Here is a 20,255-nt window from a genome sequence, read left to right on the forward strand (position 1 = left end):
TCAATCCTCTACAGAAAGCCCCTTTCTCCGGGGACCCTGGAAAGCTGCCTAATGAGGAGACACGTAGAGTTGCTTCCCCACTGTGCAGACCCCTTCAGCTGAGTTTTTATAATGGCTTTAGAAAGTGTTTATAGTATTTTTTTAACCACTGCTGTTAGAATGAATGAAGGGTAAAGTCTCCATTGTTAGTGATTAGTGCTGTGCAGTGTTCCCAGTGTTCTGGGTGAGAAAGCGTCAGGGAAATCTGGGGTGTATTTGAAGAGTGAAGGGATAATTGGGGAAAAAAGGTAAAAAGTAGGAATGCGGTCAACAGAGAGACGAGATGTGTATTGGAGAACGGGGCTGAAATTTAATGAGAAAATAAAATGAAAACTAAAGAAGAAACAAAAGAAAGAGAAAAGGACCAAGAAAGATCTACATACAAATGGGGACATTCCGATGGGTTAAAATACATTATTGACCACACTCTTCAGATTTTCAACAGCAATTGGTGAGGGGAAGCAAAGCAATAATGAAAGTAAGCCATAAAACAGACTGTGAACGCACCTTCCAATCAAAACGTAGGTGAGGACTGTGAGGAGGATAATTGCCACAGCCGCTGAAATGGCAATCATTACCACTTGGCTGTTCTCACCGGAGATGGAGAAAGCTGTAAGGTGGAAGAGGGAAAAAAATGAAAGGACCAGGCATTAACACATCATAACTAACATTCACATGGAAAACCCGATAAATTAAGTCACATGTATTCTGCTTTTACCTGAAATATGGCTACCATCTAATATAAAAGTGAAAGTAATTCTTCAGTGAGCATAAAAAATGACATTCCGTATAATTTTGTGTGAAATTACTAATTAATAAGATTAAATACTTTGTTTCCAGGACATCAATCAAATACTACTTGAGTGCCAGCTGGATGAAGTGTGTGAGACTGGCTTTGTCTATCCTCGACAGCAAAAAAATACAGTGGGTAAAGACGTTAGCTGGGGAAAATAAAGAACAGGTAAGCTTTTCCAGAATGAAATTATAAAAGCTTCCTAATTAAGCCAGTTTACTCTTCAATATCTATATTTATTTAATTTACAAGGTGGTATAATACCTCTCTATGGGTCTCAACATATACCACCAATGACTTCTTCCTCTCGCTGTGTTCCCTATCTTTGTGGGCCCACTGCCCATTCACTCATTCAGTATTCACAACGTGTTGGCAAAAATAACCTGGGAACAAAATATGTCCTGCAATCAGTTTTGATATAGCTCAAGAGTTTAGCATAGTTTTACATTTCTTAAAGGTTGTGAAAAGCCAAAACTAAAAGCTGCAGTGATGTGCAAATTATATAACATGTAAATGTTGGTGTCCATAAATAAAAGCTTTTTGGAACACATCCGTTCATTTGCCTATTGTGTATGGCTGCATTTATGCTATAATAAATGGCTAATATAGGAGCAATAGAGACTATATATGCAAAGCGTAAAATATGTACTATCTTATATATATAGATAGTACATATTTTATAGTATATATATATACACTATATATATATGTATATATATATACACTATCTTAGCCCTTACTGGGAAGTTTAATGAACCCTGACCTAGACAGATGCTTCTCCAGCTTTGATGCTCATACAGACCCCTTGGGTATCTTTGGGGAAAAGCAGTTTCTAATTCAGTGGGTCTGGAGTGGGGACTGAGACTGCATTTCCTATGAGCTCCATGATGCTGATGCAGGTGATTGCAGGCCGCAGCGTTCTGACAGCAAAGATGTAGCCCATAAATGTAACGCCACCTCGTCCGCTCCCTCTCCTGATCATTCTACATCTGATTTGTCACTAAAGCTGTTTAAAATTTCTTCCTGTATATCTTTCTCTTCTAGATTATGATTAGAAATTCCTAGTTAGACTCTGTCTGCCTGCCTTTTCCTTTACCTGGCAACCAGAGTTCTCCTTCTAAACCATGAATTTGATCTTGTCATTCTCATACATACATTTTTTTCAGGACTCTCCACTTTCAGGATAAAATGCAAATTCTGTAGCAGAAGATAGAAAGCTCCTCGAAATCTGTCCCCTGTCAAAATCCCCGGCTTCTTGTGCTAATACACTCTGTAAATATCCTATTGTCTAGACTTCCTACACACGGTTCCTACAACAATTGTTCATTTGATCAGACTTGAACCTACATTTCTTTTGTGGCAAATACTGATTGAGCAAATGAATGAATGATGTATGAAAGAAGAGCTTAGAAGAGTAAGTTTGGTTATTTGAATACCATCGCCTCTCCAGTAGCAAGCCAATATCACATTCTCAACCTAACTAAAATGTACGCAAAGACTGCTATCTCTAAAATAATGCAGTTTTAGGACTAGGTAAATGATGCAAATAAAGAAAAATGGCAGATAGCCTGTTAGACCTCTTCCAAGCATTTGAAAAAAGAGCCCGGAGTCTGCAGGATGGCTTGCACACTTGTTATATAAACTGTTGCCGCACTTTATTCTTTCCCAGCAGCGAGCTTGTGTTTATACCGTTGTGGCAGTTACATGAGTGCCTGCTTGGATCACCGTGCTGCCCAGCCTCCGTAGGCAGACGGCCGGCCTGCCGCTGCTGCGCTTTTAGGATGCACCCGCAGCCTCACACTCTGGCCATGCTCTCCTCAGTGCCTAGACAGGGCAAGGGGACTGGAGCCAGTCCCTGCCTGCCCAATGCAGGACACTTCTAGGTGCAGTCTTCACTCTGCAGTTCCCTATCGGGTGGGCGACACCCTCAGAACTGCATTGCTAACAGGGGCATGTCCTCTTCCACGCTTCCCTCTCCCATCTCTCTACAGCCGTAGCCTCAGTTTGATGCATTGGTTGCCCTCTTCTGTCCGCCTCTTTCACCCAGTATTTGTATTTCCCCATAGACAGCTCTCATAATTCTATCTTAATATCTGCTTCCTAAAGGCTTGAACTATATACATTCATTAACCATAGATCTGTGTATCATTTGTAAAATAAGCTAGGGATTCAATAATGCCTCATAAACATAATAACATATAATGCTTCATAGACATATAACAATATTTCTCTCGTGCTTTTCATTTTGTGTGTTGTCATAACTTAAAAAGAACAGCAGGTTCTGAATTCTGTAGTAAATTTTAGCCAGTTTTTAAAATAAAGGTTAGTAAAACTGGGAGGGGAAACATGATAGAAAGAAGAAGTCTCCATCTCTTTTTTGGTCAAAGACGGGATTAAACTAGGACTTCTCTAGAATTTCTGCTAGCTCTACATATCTATGAATCCCAGAGACTATGTAAAGCACATGCAAAAATCAAATCATTGTTTGTTACTGAAATGAATAAGCATTTGAACAAGCATTATTCAATCTTGATTAAATGTATGTTAAGGAGTTGTTTAATAACTTTATGTGGCGTACTGTTAAAATTGCTATTACATCGTAGAAATTCAATTTAAATATATTTTCCATCAACTAAACTGCTCCCCCTGTTTCAGGTAGCACGGTGCCCATTTTTTCTCCCTAAAGCCAGCTGGTTAGGAGCTTAGGCTCTCAAACCAGGATGTGTGGGTTTTTGTACTGATTTGCTGTGTGACATAATGTGATGTTGTAATGATTAAATAAATGAGTTAGTAAAGTAAATATGTAGAACAGTACGAAGCACATACTAAGTGTTTAATAAATGTTACTTGTTTTTAGCATTTCATTTTCTTCAGTTAAAAACCGGGAAAAGTATGCTATGTTCTACAAAATTACATATGAATAACAATTTTGGGATTCAAAATTATCTATGTAACAATTCCATTCTATCTTTGTCAAGTTGCTTTAATATCCCCTTATATTAAGGTCCAAAAGATTAAATTTGCTGCATACCAGCTTACTAAAAACAATGAAAAAATGGTGGGAAGCGTTCAGAAGTAATAATTAAATTGCCCCTAGGGCTCATCTTCTCTTTAAACAATGCCCATAGAATTCTTCAATTCCAAAACTCAGCTTTATTACACATATTTTTGCTTTTAAAATTCCTTGATGTTCAGATTATGCACTATTATTTAAATAACATACACACACCACTTACTATAAAAATAATAAGAAAAATTCAATCAACACAAAATGCCTGTTGAGGATGCAGCTTCTGCCCACTGAGGGTTTCAAGATGGGTGGATTGTCTGCTTTCCCAAACATGTTTGGTGGATGTTGCCTTTACTCTAGGAAAGTCCCTTGACTCTTATAGATTCTGTTTTTTGTGTCTTAGTTCAACATCTTTTTTCTTAGCATGTAAAATAGCAGCAATGAATCAGCAGTGGTCCATACTCTGAAGATTGTAGGTTCATTTATTCCACTTATTAGCCATGCAAGCTCAGAAAAAGACATATCAATTTGTGGCATAGGCCATATATCAAAAAAAAGGTAATAGTATCTGAATAGCTTGCAGGACAGGATCAAGTAAAATGTTTATTAAAATGTTATATGATATTGTCATTTAAATATATTGGTTGTAGAATCAAAACCATCCCCTACTTGTGTGACTTTGGAAAGCTTATTTAACCTCTCTATGCCTCAGTTTCCTCACCTGTTAAAGGAGGGAGATAATAAATGCAAAGCAGTGATATATAAAAAGTAAGACATTTTAAAGCATAATAAGTGCCATATATAGATTCCTAAAATCTATATATAAAATCACTGTGTCTCCATTCCTTTACTATAAACTAAGTTCAGAAAATATTTGAATTCCTATTAAAAGTAAAAGATACACTGTACTTGACTAAGAAATATTTACCTATGTTATGAAAGAAAACTTTTAATATAATTAAAAAAATAAAAACCAGAGGAAATAGCAAACTATTAAAGAAATCTAAACACAAGCTTTTTCTATATCTATTAGCTATGAATATGTAACAAATAAGAGTCATAAACCTTCAGAATGTTTCATGAGTATGTATTTTCAATTTGCGGTTGGAAATCTGCCTATGCAGAGGGCTGACTTAAATTATCTGTGGATTTTTTACTGTACAGGTGGTCTGCACCCCTAATTCCCAAGATATTCAAGGGTTAACTGTATATCATTTTGATTTTTAAAAATGGGGTGAGAATTGATTTTATTAGTTCCCCCTTAAGACCATGGGCACTTTTCCCCCTCATCTATATTTAAAGTCTGGAAGAATTCGATGGTGAAGCAATAAGAGTAAATTAATGTATATATACTTTTCATTTAAACTGTGCAACTCAACTACCTTTTATAACTGGAGAGGGAGGCATTAAAAAGATTGCATTTTTCTTTCTATCCTCTTTTTATCTGCTCTCAATCAATGTAAGTAATACAAATATGACAGTTGTTTAGCAAAAATCCTAAGAATCTCCAGTTTTTAAATAGAATATTTTGTAAGTCTCAGACACCGAAGCCTCATTAGAAGCCACGTATAACACCACCACGGCAATATCTGTGGTAAATCTGTAACAACATTAGAAATTTGGAGTCTGTGGTTGCTGTTATAAATGCACTCATCAGGTAGGGTTGGTGCTAATTAAGAACATACAAGATTAGACTGACATTCCAAAATAATACACCAACATGACAAAGTTTTGTCTAATGGCGATCTGACATTACTGCCTTCAATATGCCTAATTTATACCACAGGGTATCCTAAACATTTGCTTTACCTATTTCTATGATTTGGGATCATTCTTGGTAAATCTAATAACCAAATAAAATTTGATAGAAGACAATCTACAATCATTGCAAAGCAAGAAACTATCTTTGTACTGCATAAAAGTTATGAAAATATTTAATTCTTAGTGCTAAATTGCAATTATATTTTATTATTCTATTACCTAAGATATTAAATTTGTTTTAAACGTTGTTCACATGGCTTCTGTGGCATTTTACAGTGTTTTGCTGCAAGCATCCTCAGTGAGAGGTTTCCCCTACTCATTCCATCACCGGAAGATGGGCTGAGGGCATAAAGTACAGATTTGTGTATTTCAAAATGGCAGTTCTCCTCCAAATAGAATCGTTAGGTTTCGGCTGTAAGCCAATGACATCTAAGGCCTCTAGAATTTCAGTATTTCACAGAATGTACAGATTGTTATTGTAAGCAGAATTTCTAGTTGTCTGGCAAAAGTGTGCCATAAAATATTTACCCTATCATATTACTTAAAGAGTTTTCGTAATTTTGTTGTTAATCCTCAGTGCTTCTATTAGCTATAAAATTTGGGCATAAAATATTACCAGGCCTATAACAATGTGATTTTAAATCATAAACGAAATAATTATATAATTGAGAATATAGGTCCTGGGGAAAAATGACAAATTAGAACAGTCAAAAGAGATTACTGGGCTTCCTTTCAGTGGAGGGCTGGGAATTGTTATATTCTCCCTAGAAAAGCTGTTTCTGAAGGGAATTAATTTTTTAAATTTTTTCTACGCTATTTTACAACTGTGGATTTAAGTTGAAGTGAACTTACAGTGATGTGTATGATTTTCCCATTACAATTATTAGAATAACACTTAATTTAACAGAGATATAATTGATGTGTGCTGTAGATGAGATAATCCCAAACATCCATTTATTTTCATATAGGATATTAACCAGTTTGGGATCTGTTATCAAAGTTAAGCATTCCTGATTCCTTACACACACACATATATTTGCATATGTATTTTTTCTTTGAATCAATTTTAAATGTTTATTAGTCTCACTAATTAAGTTCAATAAAATTTTAACTTGTGTTCATTTTATAGTAGTACCATGGCTATGATTTTACCTTCTTATAAATTATATTTTAATAGAGAACTCTTCTAATATGAAGGAAATGCATTCACAGAAAAGAAAAATGTTGGAATAATGTATGTCCATTTTAGACCAATTTTAGTCAAACTTGGGGTCACACAGATGGAACTATCCAAATTGTTTGTGGATATGAATGAGATGATACATCAGACTTTAGAAAAACCTTAATCTCCAAGTGATACAAAGTTGACTGTGTTAAAAATTAAAATAAAATAAGACCCTCGTGGATTAGGAAGGGTTTTTTGTACATAATTGAGTTATTCAATGAACCTGGAATATCTGGATTAACAGGTACTAAAAGTACCTGTTACCATACTACTTAATGTTCCTGAAAGCAATTTATGACTGATAAAAACCCATAAACATTTCAGGCATTATATATAATATGTTTGGTTTGTAAAAGAGAAAAAACACAAATGTACATTTATAAAAACACAATGCCCAGACCCAATGCTATACAAATCATTAAATGTTCCAAGCCATGATACTTTCAATGTATCACACTTATTTAAAATTTAGGAGAGTGAGAATGAATTATTAGACCCCTTTGCAACACTCCCTCTTCCCCCAAAACACTCCACTGAAATGGTACATACAGTCCGGACTTGTTTCAAACTCGAACTTGCGACTGTTGGTCCCATACCCAGCTGCTGTTCGGGCTCGGATTTGGAATACATATGTAGTGTCAGGCTTGAGGCTACTGATGGTGACATTCGTGCCTCTTGCCCTCAGAATGGTATAACTGGTCTCTTGCTCCTGCTTTGAGGTAAGAAAAATCATGTTAAAATCATGTCTTCATAATGTATCAAGTGGTAAAAAGGTGAACCACTAAAAAATAATTATTTTACAATTTAATAGAGTAAAGAACAGATAAAAGAGGCATGGTAATCATTTCACTCTCTGAAGGCATTTTTAAGTTAGAAATATATACACAGTTTCCTAATTTGGATGTAATAATTTGTGCCCTGTACATAAAGCAGGAAGTTTAATTTTTATTCTTACCAATTAGTGAACCTTTGAGCAAAAATCTGTTCTCAAACCAGGCTGAAATTTTCAACCTAATTAAAAGAATACATTTATTAAAAGGAAATACCCTTTTCGAGTAAACCTAATAGAAATATCCTATTATTTCTCAGATAGGACATATTCTATCAGTTGTAAAGTATTAAATTTAAAAGATCAAGTTTCTTTTTTTTTTAAGATTTTATTTATTTATTTATCTTTAGAGGGGAAGGAGAGAGGGAGAGAAACATCAATGTATGGTTGCCTTTCGTGCGTCCCCTGCTGGGAGTTGGCCTGCAGGGAACTGGCCTGCAACCCAGGCATGTGCCCTGACTGGGAATCAAACCACGATCCTCTGGTTCGCAGGCCCACACTCAATCCACTGAGCTACGCCAGCCAGGGCCTAAGATCAAGTTTCTATATGTAGCTCTACAGTAGTAATTTCCTCAGCACCAACTGAGTTGTATTGTATTTTCATTGTATTGAAGTCACAATGGCTTAATAGAAACAAAAATCTCCAGATAAAAATGCAGAAATATTTCTCAAAAAAAGACCTTTTGTAGAAGATTCACATTGTAAATTAAGAAATTCACACTACTTGTTAATAGTAAAGTCTTCCTGTGTCCAGCTTTGTTCACAAAAATTGCATTAAATAGAATCACATTTTCTCTCTGACATATATTAACATTCCTGAGCCCTTTATGGGCAGGCCGTGTTTGAGCAGTGGAGAAATGTTTCCGAATGTGGAGTGGGGCCTGGAGTGGGTAACACAGGGTAATGTGCACCGTCAGCCAACACTAGACAACACTGCAGAAATAAGGTGGTAAGTCAAACTTACTTTTTAGTTAAAGATGCTGGTTGTGATTTAGATAGACTTGGAGTTGATGTATTTAATAATGGCAAGGGTCAAATACACTTAATTTAAAGAAAAATCATTTCATTTATTAAAAAGATTTTAGCTAACCCTCTTAGAGCTTTAAATCTAGTGAAACATTACAATATTTCTAAGCATCATATATAGGGAAATGATTTCAAAATTTATGTATTATATATATATATACACATATATCTCATATATATCTACATATATATATGGTATCATATATATGTATCAAATTTTAAAATGCCTAGGGAAAGATAAATAGATCCAGACATTTTTCTTGCACTGTTTAATATTATTTAAAAATAATCTTTCATACCGTGATTTGTTGATGAAATTTAAAGTAAGTTCAAGATATTTTTTTATATTTGTAAAAGATAAGAATGTAGAGTCATTATATTTTTTAAACAGCCCCATAGATCTAAAGGCTGTGTTTTGTTGTTCTGTTACTCCATCTGAACTGAGGCACATCATTAATTTCCTTTTATTTTGTTGTATCATCTGTAACATGGATTCTTGTGTCTTCATAAGCTATCTTGTCACATGTTTAAAAATAGAAGATCGTGATTGGATGAGTATTTGACAGCACTGTACAGGATCACTGAAAGTTATGAGATAACTCATTTAAACTATGATTTAGCACAATGAAGTTCACTAGGCCTCATTTACTTTTAATGAAAGAGACAGACTTTTTTCTATAGGGGGAGGGGTAAAAATGGCATCATACTTGTGAAATACATAAACTTCAGTAAGGAAAATGCCTACATTTGCAAAGAAATGTTCATATATTATGCCTTCAGTGCAATCAATCATACCAACAATTCTCATGTTTCTAATGACCCACTGTCATGTAGAAGGTGGTAGGTAATGTCACCATAATTTACGACTGGGGAGAAATAAGTGCCATTTGGTAATGAAATATCATGGCCTAAATTCTACTTATAAATAACCATCTAACTGCTTTTTACAATTTTGTTCCTGAGCCACAATTTTATGATGTAAGGTAGACTTATACACTCACTCCCATGTTCTAACTTTTCTTGTGCAAAGTCAAGAAAGTTTTTCTCCATCAGTTCAATAATAATTCAAGGATTTGTTATTAGTTCAGTCTTCCCATCTGTATTTAATAAAATTCATGTGAATGTGAAGGTCAAGTAATGATGCTTTAAGGCAATGAACTAAGGAAAATTCATCAGTGGGTTACCGACTAAGGAATCACTATGAAATAAATAGTTGGTATGCACAGGTCTTTATGTAAAAAGACAAAAGTCTCATTTCTAATACCATCACTAGATGGCTTAAATTTGGTAGTGGTATCTCAGCTGTGGCTCGTTCATATAGAATGGGGGATATTCTACACAATAATGTCTAAACCTTTCTTTACCTATGAATCAAAAGTATCACAGGCCGCAGATTTAAACAAAGCACTACCACTTCCTAGCAATGCCATTCATTTCTTTGCAAGAACGCAGCTCATGAGAACGTAACCTCTTTCCCTACACAAACCAGCCCTATCATATGGTCTCCCCACCTTTTCATAGTATTTGACCTCGTAGTCCAATATGATCCCATTAGGGTGTTCGGGTTCTTGCCAGGATAAAGAGATGCTGTTTCTGGATGACCGATCCTTCTTAATTGTCATGACAGGTGATGGAGCTGTAAAGAGAAGTGGAAGGGATCATAGGAGGGGGCAAATTAATCAGGTTTTGAAAAGTGGTAAAGAAGAGCAGACAGGGAAGGGAGCAGCAAATGGAGTCTATCATTGTTCTAATCTTTGGCAAGAAAGCACTATTTCCATTTCAAAGGCTCTTGAGTATTAATCTGGCCCCATATCAAGCCTCAGCAGCTGGATTATAGCCCTGGTACATACAGGCCTATGGAAAATGAGCTGAGATTTTCAGCTGCTGGTGGAATAGTGGCAAGTGAGCAGATGTTTTCAATATGCTACTCTAATGTAAGCAATGAAATATATTTGATATATTAAAATACGCACAAAACATCAGGACTACCTATTTGTTATAATGTTGCAAAGTTATTAATGCCAGATTCTTCAGCTCATTGATAACATTTTCATATGCAACTCTGTAACATGGCTGGAATCTATTACATGCAAGGAGTCCCATGCTATCTATAGGTAATAATAGTATTTAGTGCACTGCAAAATGCATAGGATTTAAGACATATCTTTGCTTCTGAAAAAAAGATATCTCATGAATTAAAGTATGTATTAGGAAACTGTAAGGATCTTTTGCTTTTACATGTTTTCTTTAAAAATATTTTAAAATAACTACCAAGAAAATGACTGCTGTTTTGTACTATAATTCTCAAGCCATATTGTTAAGTACCTTATTGGCTGGTGACTCAATTATTTGTTATGTATCATTATGTATTATCCAAAGTATAGAATATGAATAAAAGGGCATCTGTTTGGATCGGATATCATAGGGTCACCTTCAATTTTAATGGAAGATTAAATATATTAAGTGATATCTGACTTCAAACCCTTTCATTAAAGATATAAATGTATACTATCAACCAATCCACTTCTGGTTTCAAATCTCAGTCTTGGTCCACTGGCTAATGGAAATATTCCACACGAGGTTCAGCTGCCTTCTGCCTTAATTGAATGCAACAAAATATATTACAAACATGAAAAAACCAAGACTTCTTGGGTATATTAACTATTCGATTTTTTCATTGCTAAAGGACCTATTTTCTTATAAATTTTTCTGAAATCAAGAATTATTAGATTAGAACCTGTGTATTTTGTGTTTTCTACAACAGCAAGCAGATTTGTTGATCTGATATTTCTATGATTATCACATGCCAATTTTTGTCTATCCAAAGTCTCATTTAAATTGTTCTGGTCTGGTGCAGCCACTGTGGAAAACAGTATGGAATTTCCTCAGAAAACTAAAAATGGAACTGCCTTTTGACCCAGCAATTTCACTGCTGGTACTATAGCCTAAGAACTCTGAAACACCAGTTCAAAAGAACCTATTGCACCCCAACATTCACAGCAGCACAATTTACAACAGCCAAGTGTTGGAAGCAAACTAAGTGCCAATCTGTAAATGAGTGAATCAAAAACCTATGGTACACTTACACAATGGAATACTACCCAGCAGAAAGAAAGGAGCTCCTACCCTTTGTGGAAGCATAAATGGAACTGGAGAGCACTGTTCTAAGTGAAATAATCCAGGTGGTGAAAGAGGAATACCATATGATCTCACCTAAAAGTGGAACTGAATCAACAAAACAAACAAGAAAGCAAAATCTAACCAGAGACCTGAAAAATCTAACCTGAAATTAAGAACAAACTGACAGTAACCAGAGGGGTGTTGGGGGGCAATAATGGGAGGAAAAGGGGGAATGGTTGTCAAGGAACATATAGAAATATAAATAACACAAGGACAAAGCCAAAGGAAGGTAGAATTGAGGGTGGGAAAGGGAGATGGCTGTGGTGGGGAGAAAATGGAGACAAGTGTACTACAACAACATTACAAAAATATTTAACAAATAAATAAATAAATTGTTCTGGTTTATAAATACCTTTACTTTTTATTCTTCTATTAAAAACAGTTTCATTAAGCTTGCCTTGTGATTATTGGAAAATGTAAACTCGAAGAACCTATTGCAATAAATTTTCTATTTTTGTTATCTGTAAAATCTTCTTATGAACTCTTTTATAATTAAAGTATCATTACTTTGATTGATTGGCCTGGGGATGATTACCTAACCTTTTGTCAAGGAAATATGTTGGTCTTGTTTTTCTGATGGAAAAGGAAGTTCATTTTATTATTTACCACTTGCTTCCATTAATGTCCTATTTTTAGCAATTAATGTCCTCTTTTTTTATTCTCACGGGAGGACATGCTTATTGATTTTTCAAAAAGAAGGGTGGGGGGGAGAGAGAGGAAAAAAATTATATGAGGGAGAAACATTGATTGGTTGTCCCTCAAAGGCACCTGGACCAGGGACCGAACCTGCAACCTAAGAATGTAAGCTGCAGGAATTCAACCTGCAACTTTTTGGTTTACTGGACAACAATCTAACCAACTGATCCACACTGGCCAGGGCAGCGCTTAATATCCTTTTATGACACATCATTTACCACTCATGTTTGCTTTTCTTTTATTCCATATTATTGCATTGTACCCAAAAAGGCTTTACAGCATCCCCATCCCTCTTCCCTTGGTGGTTTGTGGCTCTGAAATTGATTCTAAGCAATGGTAATTTACTTTGTGTTTATTTAGTTGAAGTTTTATCAACATATTCAATACTTATGAACATATCACTGAATCATAAATAACAGATTTGTTGAATTATTGAAAACTCTTTTTGTTTACCCTAATACTTTAAAAAATCAATTATCCAATTGCTAATAGGAAAAACTCTGTCCCAATATAATTGGAAACAAATTTTGCTTTTGCTACAAAAACTGGAGAAACTTCACTCATTTTCCAACTAGAGTAAACCCATTATAGAGTAACTAAGGTATGCTTACAGAGCATTTCCAAGAAGCTGAATGTTGGAAAACTCTCCCGGTAAACCTGTGGAGACCCTGCATTCATTGCTTATCATCTTGAAACTGGTTTATTTTCTTTAACAGTTCAAATACATTTTCAAGGAAACTTTGAAAATTACCAGGTATAGCATCTCTCCTTAAAGCAAAAGAGAAAATAATTCATTTCAAAGAACAATTGGAGTGAGGATTTTATTAACTTCTTCATGAAAAGCTTTGCAGGCTGTTTTGGGAATATGCCCAAATTTTACTGCTTCTGCACTGAGCGAGACTTTATAACTGTTGAAATTCTTCAAAGGTCTTTGAGCAAGCTGCAGAGCCCTGTTGGACTGTAATAAATAGCCTTTTGTAATTCCACACTTACTTAAGTAGAGGCAATTGCTTGAAGCTTGTGTCATCTCCAAGTTAAATGAACCTTTTCTGATTGCTGCTTTTAGGACCCTGTTAAGTCATTTGTTCTGCTCTTTTAATACACGCCCCTCACTTGGCTGCTTTTCAGCAATTTCCCTCCAGTGCACCAGCTGGAATCTTGTTACAGTTGGGTAATGCTCATCAATATTTTAATATTAATAAATAATTAAAATAAATTGTTTTTCTCTCCCCTAATAAATAATTTTAAGACATAGTAAGACACTGCAGAAAGAGACAAATTTTATGGGCACTCGACTATATTCATGCTCTCTAAAAACTTTTCTAAAACACTTTTTCAAGTCATGTCTTAAAGTAGAATTTATCCATACTTCCTCATATTGTGTAATAAATTTATAATATTATTAAAAAGAGTAAAGTGGATTATATTTTCTTTAGCTATTTTTCAGGTATTAAAGATAATTCTTCAATGTACTAAGTTTCAAAATTCAAAGAAATTTCTTAAATTTATTGCTTTCTGTATAAAAGAACACAGTATTACAGTGTATATCATAAAATAGTTGGCATTTATTTTATCCTCATTTCTGTTTTATTTTTTAAATTTGTCATTTAAAAGAATGGTGGATAATAGTTATGTGGAATGAAAAAGAAATCAATCTTAATACTAGAGAAATGCTTGGAACTACAGTGAAAATTTATTTTGCAGGAGATATTGGAGGGGGAGGAAGCATGGGTTTTCCCTGACAAAATGCTGGTGTATAAGCTAAAACTGCAATTGCTGGTGAACACTCTGGTATCCTAGGATTAAGAATTTTAATCTGGGTCCTCTTTTACACACCTTAAATGATACAAATGATTCTCTTATTCAGAGGAACAAGTTAATAGTACAATAAGCTGTTATAAAAATGGCCTAGACATTTATAGAGTTTAGTAAATGGGAAAACAAATAAAGAAATTGGTAATGGGAAAAATTAAAACAATAGGAAGATAATTATTTTTAATAATTTAATAGCCCTCTTTCAAAATGTGCTGGTGTATAATATTCATTTTTGTTGTATTGACTGGAATTTAATAAGGAACTGTGGGGTCACGCTAGACATGGCTCTTCCAAACCCCACCATGGAAGGCTGGGCAGAGGGCTCCAGGCCAGAAGGAATGTGTATTGTTTTGGAAATGGATTCTAATTCCCTTGTATCTCCTTTTGAGAGCAACCTTTTGTCCTGTGTGACTGCTTCTTGACCTTTTCCTTCTGCATATACACACTGAGGTAATGTAGTTTAGAGTCACACGCAAGACAGTGTCCCCTTTGCTTGGGTCCCTTTAAAACGTCTGGCAATCAGGGAGGTGGAGTCCTGCTTCCCGGATCTGCCGCTGTAGGTGCCCCCTGTGATGTGGGTAATGGAGGCTGTCTGCTCCATCCGGTGCTCCTTGTGGTTTTCTCGGCTCATCCAAACAAGCAGTCAGGATCCCCAGGCTCTCCCTCCCACATCACAGGGCCAAGTACTTGATTCTTAGAGTTTGCTCTTCTGGGTAAAATCAGACATATATGTCTTTGGAAAATATATAAAGGAAACATAATATACTTGGTGAAGTTTGGTGTATGATATTTTAACTGAAATATGTGTTTAATAATTTTAGAGAGAGCAGAAAGGAAGGAGAGAGGGAGGGAGAGAAACATCATCGACTGGTTTCCTCTTGTACAAACCCTGACTGGGGTGTGTCCTGACAGGTGTCATACCCGTGACTTTTCAGTGTACAGGACAATTCTCCAACCAACTGAGCTGCACTGGCCAGGACTGAAATATTTCTTAATAGAATACAAATACAGGAGAAAAAAAGTGAAAGTTAGAAAGGAAATAGTGAAGGTTAGGGAGGTTCATAAATCACAGGGTGGTTAATCATCTTCCACAAAGCTTTCCTGAATTAAACTTCTGGAGAGGATTGAATGAACACTCCCAGTATTAAAATAACTCAATGTGTGATGTCACACTACATACTCAAGACTCTTTCAATTCATTTTTCTTTAAAACTTGTCTTTAGTCATGCCCTGACTGGTGTGGCTTGGTTTATTAGAGCTCTACCCTGTATAGAGAAAGGTCTTGGGTTCAATTTCCAATCAGAGCACATGCCTAGGTTGCAGGTTCAGTCCCCAGTCAGGGTGCGTCCAAGAGGCAACCCAATACATCAATATATGTCTCCTTTCTCTCCCTCACTTCCCCTCTCTATAAGGTCAGTAAGCATTTCCTCTGGTAGAGATAAAAAAGAAAAAAATGTTTTCTTTAGTTACAACATAGGACTAGACAGATCGTTTCACACTATGTTATCTAGTAACATGTGTTTCTCAAAAACTACATCAAAATGGTTTTTAATTTCTGTTCTAAGGAGACATAACTTTTTAGGATAGAGCATTGAATTATTTACTGCTTTCTTTTTTAGGTCAAGGCCACTGCTGTGGCAACCTCATGAATCAGAATCATGTAATGACTGGTCCGAAAGACAGAGCTAGAGAGAGGTATAACCCTCAGCAGTTAATAATAGGAAGGGCAAGATTTTCAAAGGAAAGGCAAGATTTATTTACAAAGGAAGGGCAAGATTTTCTCCTTGTCAATGTAACCTGAGATGTCGACTGCATATAACGAAATAATAGAAAAACAAATTGTAATAAGAAGGAAAAAAGTTAGGCTAAAAATAATCTATGTAAAGTGATTGGGTTGGAGATGGGGTTCGTGTAGTTCATAATTTGTATTAGTACCACACTTGGTCTTTGTGCACGCCAAATCCGCTGATAGACGTGGAAGGGATTCGTTATTTTCTCTAGGATGTTTTAAACCTACATTTACCATTATTCTGCAACTAAAATGTGACCCATCCTTAACATTAGAAAGTTGAAACTTCAAAATTCAACTCCTACAGGATCTGGTTTGGTTTGTTGTTTTCATTGGGACTTTTTTCTTTCTGGGTTTGGGAATTTCTAATGAACCTCTGAGGTATCTCTGTGGTTTAGAGATTGAATAAGTTAAAGTAATAACAAAAAGGGCTCAGTATTTCTTGTCTAAGTGAGCCAAAGCTTTTAAAAATTATCTCCATGGGAAAATATCATGCAGTAAATGGTTGAAAGATTTTTCCTCTGAATCAGACACGCATTTAAAAGCATTAGTCCCTTATTTTTTAAATTTTTTTCTGCCATTCATTACAGTGTTCATTTAAGAATATTTCCTTCTCAGTTTTTTTCAGAAGTGCATGCTTCTGTTAAATATAGAAACACTGTTGGGTTTTAATTATCATGATCTTTCACAGCTTAATGTTCTCATCTCACCGCCCCCACACTCAGATTTCCCCAATTTGTCATTCTGTAGCATTTCCTGTTTGGGTTCCAAGACTCATCATTTTCACAGTTTACTATGTCTGAATTTCAGAAGTGTCCTTCTTTATATCTTTTCTCTCATCAGCAGCCTCGCATGCCAGTGAGCTCCAGCATCTGAAAGCTGATGAACTTTCTCTCTAGCTTTCCCATCCTTGTCTTCATCCAAAGCTGTGCCATTTTTGGTGTGTGTGCATACTGTCCTGTTCATCTCAGTCTCTCAAGCATTTCAACTTTCTACACATTTTGATGATTTATCATTTTATACAGCAAACAAAACATGAAGCCTTCCTTCTTTTAAAATTCATTTTTCTAAACTTGTTAACTAGAACATGCACTTTCAAGAAAAAGTCTCAGAACCATTATATTTAAGAAATTGTAATCAGAAAACTCCCACAATTACAAAATTTGGAAAATTCTGGACTATAATAGAATACATAATTTAAAATTTATTATATCATTACTTATGACTTCTGATAAGACTGAAAAAATGCTGACCAGCTTTATCGGTTTCTGCTCTCCTTTCAAAACTGAAGTTGTAAAGACAATTCAGTTGGTCATCTTTCTGTGGTTTGCTTACTGTCCACCCTATCTGGAATACTCGATCTCTTTCTTTTCTATGTGAAATATCTTGCTTATTCATTATTCTTAAAAATGTCGCTAATATAATTCTTCCATTAAATTTTTTCTGAGACCCTTAGGCAATAGTTAATCAGCTAGTTCCTCTTTTCTGATATAGAGTACAGTTGTCCATTCTCTTATTATTTAGCTTACTGCATTGTGTTGTAATTATATTGTCTGTTTACCAGTATGCCTTTTCACTAGACTTCAAGTCTCTACGAACTTCATCCCTAGCATAGTGCCAAACTTACATGTATTTTGTGCCTAGTTCCTCTGAAAGATAAATTCTATTTACCTTCTGATGTTAAAATAATAAAATACAAACCAAAATTAATACTATACTATGCTTATCAGAGAGACTATTTTAATAAAATTGCCATTCATTTTCTATAGTAAAAAGTAATTTTCTCAACCAAATCAATAATGGTGGGAGAAAGACATTTTAAGATATATACACCAAAAATAAATTTTGATGTGGTTTTCTGAATTCTGATTTTCTAGAAAAGTCTAAAATGTTAATTATTAAAAGCTGAAGACTCCAGAGGAATTTTAAGAAGTGGAGAATGCAGTTATAATTTTCATCTCTTTCCCACTCAGCATGGAGCTGAGTGAGAAATTAAAGAGGGAAAAAAAAAGTCATGATGAAAGAAGAGTTCATTTCATACGTTTATGGCACAGATTTATCAAGATGAGAGCCTGTTTTTTACTCTTTGAATTGCGCTTAACATTTCTTATTTTTTAGCATTAAGCTTTTCTTCTTTTAATATAACCCAATACCCTCAATGAATAGAACAATATTCAAATATGTTGTTAAAATATCTTGTTCTTCCTGCCTGCGTATCTCCTTTACTCATACATTACTACCATTTTGCTCCACATTTCTAACACGCATTGTCACCAGATGTGTTTTTTCCCCCACACCAAGCCATTCTGTGACACCAGCTAGATGTCCTACAATTTAACAAATTTCTGCTACTATCAGAAAAGGGTTCAGTCCCATGAGACTGAACCCAACTTCAGATGCCAACCCAACCAGTAGGTCCCAGGTTCCTCATAATTTCTGTCCACTTTGGTTACAAATGCGAGGTTGCCATAACCCCCTTCCTGGTTTTGATTAATTTGCTAAAGCAAATCCCAGAACTCGGAGAAACACTCACTTTCACTTATCAGTTTATGAAAGGATGAGATACGGAATGCAGATGAACAGCCAGAAGTGGCACACAGCACGTGGTCTGGGAGGTCACAGGGCAGCGGCATCCATTTCCAGGGAGTCAGCGGCATTGCCACCCCTGGGTGGGTGGGTGTGTCCCAGGGCTCAGACCCTCATGGAACCTGCAGCTGTCAGATTCCTGTGAGGCTTCAGCACACATGCCCCGTCTTTTCTCAAGAGCATGAGAAGTGGTTGCTGAAAACTCCAAGTTTCTGACCATAGCTTGGTCTTTCCGATGACCAGCCATCAGTCCGGAGCCATCCGAGAACCCACCCAGAATATCCTCATTTTTAAAAAGCCGTTTCTCGCACCCAGGAAATTAGAAGGGCTTTTGGAGCTCTGTGTCGGGAACCAGGCTCAAAAAACTGTTATTAGAACAAAAGAGGCACCTAGTGTTTTTATCACGTAGGAAATGACAAGGACCTCAGGAATTCTGGGTTGGGAATCAGGGGTAGAGACTGATATATATTTTCTTAGTTCACGTATGTGATACAACTTTAAAACTCTAGGGGGATAATTATCATAGGTTTCTAAATATAATGCTTCAGGTAAAAGAGGTCAGTATTGACAAATAACTATTCTTTAGACTCTGGTCCACCAGGAGTTGATTAATTTCTAAAGTAAGAAATAATGTAGGTAGGGAGGAATAAAATTAGAAAAAAATAAAGGTTTTTTTCTTAAAAAAAACCCTCCACCTCCCTACTTGTCATTGAAAAGTGCATTATAATAGCAAACCTATCATAAACTATTAAGAATCCTAGAGAGGTTATATACAGCCACAGCACTGGTATATTTTAGAAAAAAAAATAAGGTTCCTTGGATTTGCTGAGTCATTCTACAATATTTTTCTCTCGCTTGTTCCTTTGTAGGACCATGCTCTCAACATGTCCTCACTCTCACAGGCAGTGAGGGTGACAGCTGGTTAACCATCTAAGTATTTGAGTGGGTTCTTTCTTTACACAGATGATACGACACTGTCAGAGGGTCTGGTTTTCTTTTACTCTTAATATAAGGCACTCAACTTCAAACACATACAGAATGAGACAAAAGTAAGTTTATAGTTATTCACATGGAAATGAACACAACACTTAATAAATAATACAGGAATAAGCTCTGTGTTTTGCATATTCAAAACTGTAAACCTACTTTTCCTCACCCTTGTACAAGGCATTTTCTCTTTATTATTTACAGATGAAACATAAAGTACTCTCAAAATTCTTAGACAAATAGTCAGTTATGCATGCCTTATTTTAAAACATTCAGGTCTTTATTTCTAAAAGTATATATTTCACACTTCTAAGTATTTGCCTGAGACTAAATTTAGAAAATGCAATCCAAAGATAATATAAACAATACACACGGCAAAAATTGAATCTTCCCTCCCAGAGAGCCAAAGTTGTTTGAGAAATTCTTCACCTCATAAAGTGTCTAAATAGCAGAAAATTCCCTAAATAACCGATACAATCTGGATGTGTGAGTAGCAGTGTGTCTAAGCAGTGTTTTGGA

General features: G+C 35.5%; 1 protein-coding gene across 1 annotated transcript in view; it reads right to left on the bottom strand.

Annotated features, from left to right (window-relative positions):
- EPHA3 (EPH receptor A3) overlaps positions 1 to 20,255 on the bottom strand; it is a 344,437-nt gene that overhangs the window by 71,772 nt on the left and 252,410 nt on the right. The window contains exons 6-8 of the mRNA XM_037059003.1: positions 10,195 to 10,319; positions 7,378 to 7,540; positions 547 to 649 (exon numbers count right to left, since the gene is read on the bottom strand). Coding sequence (XP_036914898.1) covers positions 547 to 649; positions 7,378 to 7,540; positions 10,195 to 10,319 — 391 coding nt within the window. The remainder of the gene's footprint in view (positions 1 to 546; positions 650 to 7,377; positions 7,541 to 10,194; positions 10,320 to 20,255) is intronic.

This window comes from Sturnira hondurensis, unplaced genomic scaffold (genome assembly GCF_014824575.4).
Source record: "Sturnira hondurensis isolate 20B ecotype Veracruz unplaced genomic scaffold, ASM1482457v3 Scaffold0010428, whole genome shotgun sequence".
Taxonomy (NCBI): domain Eukaryota; kingdom Metazoa; phylum Chordata; class Mammalia; order Chiroptera; family Phyllostomidae; genus Sturnira; species Sturnira hondurensis.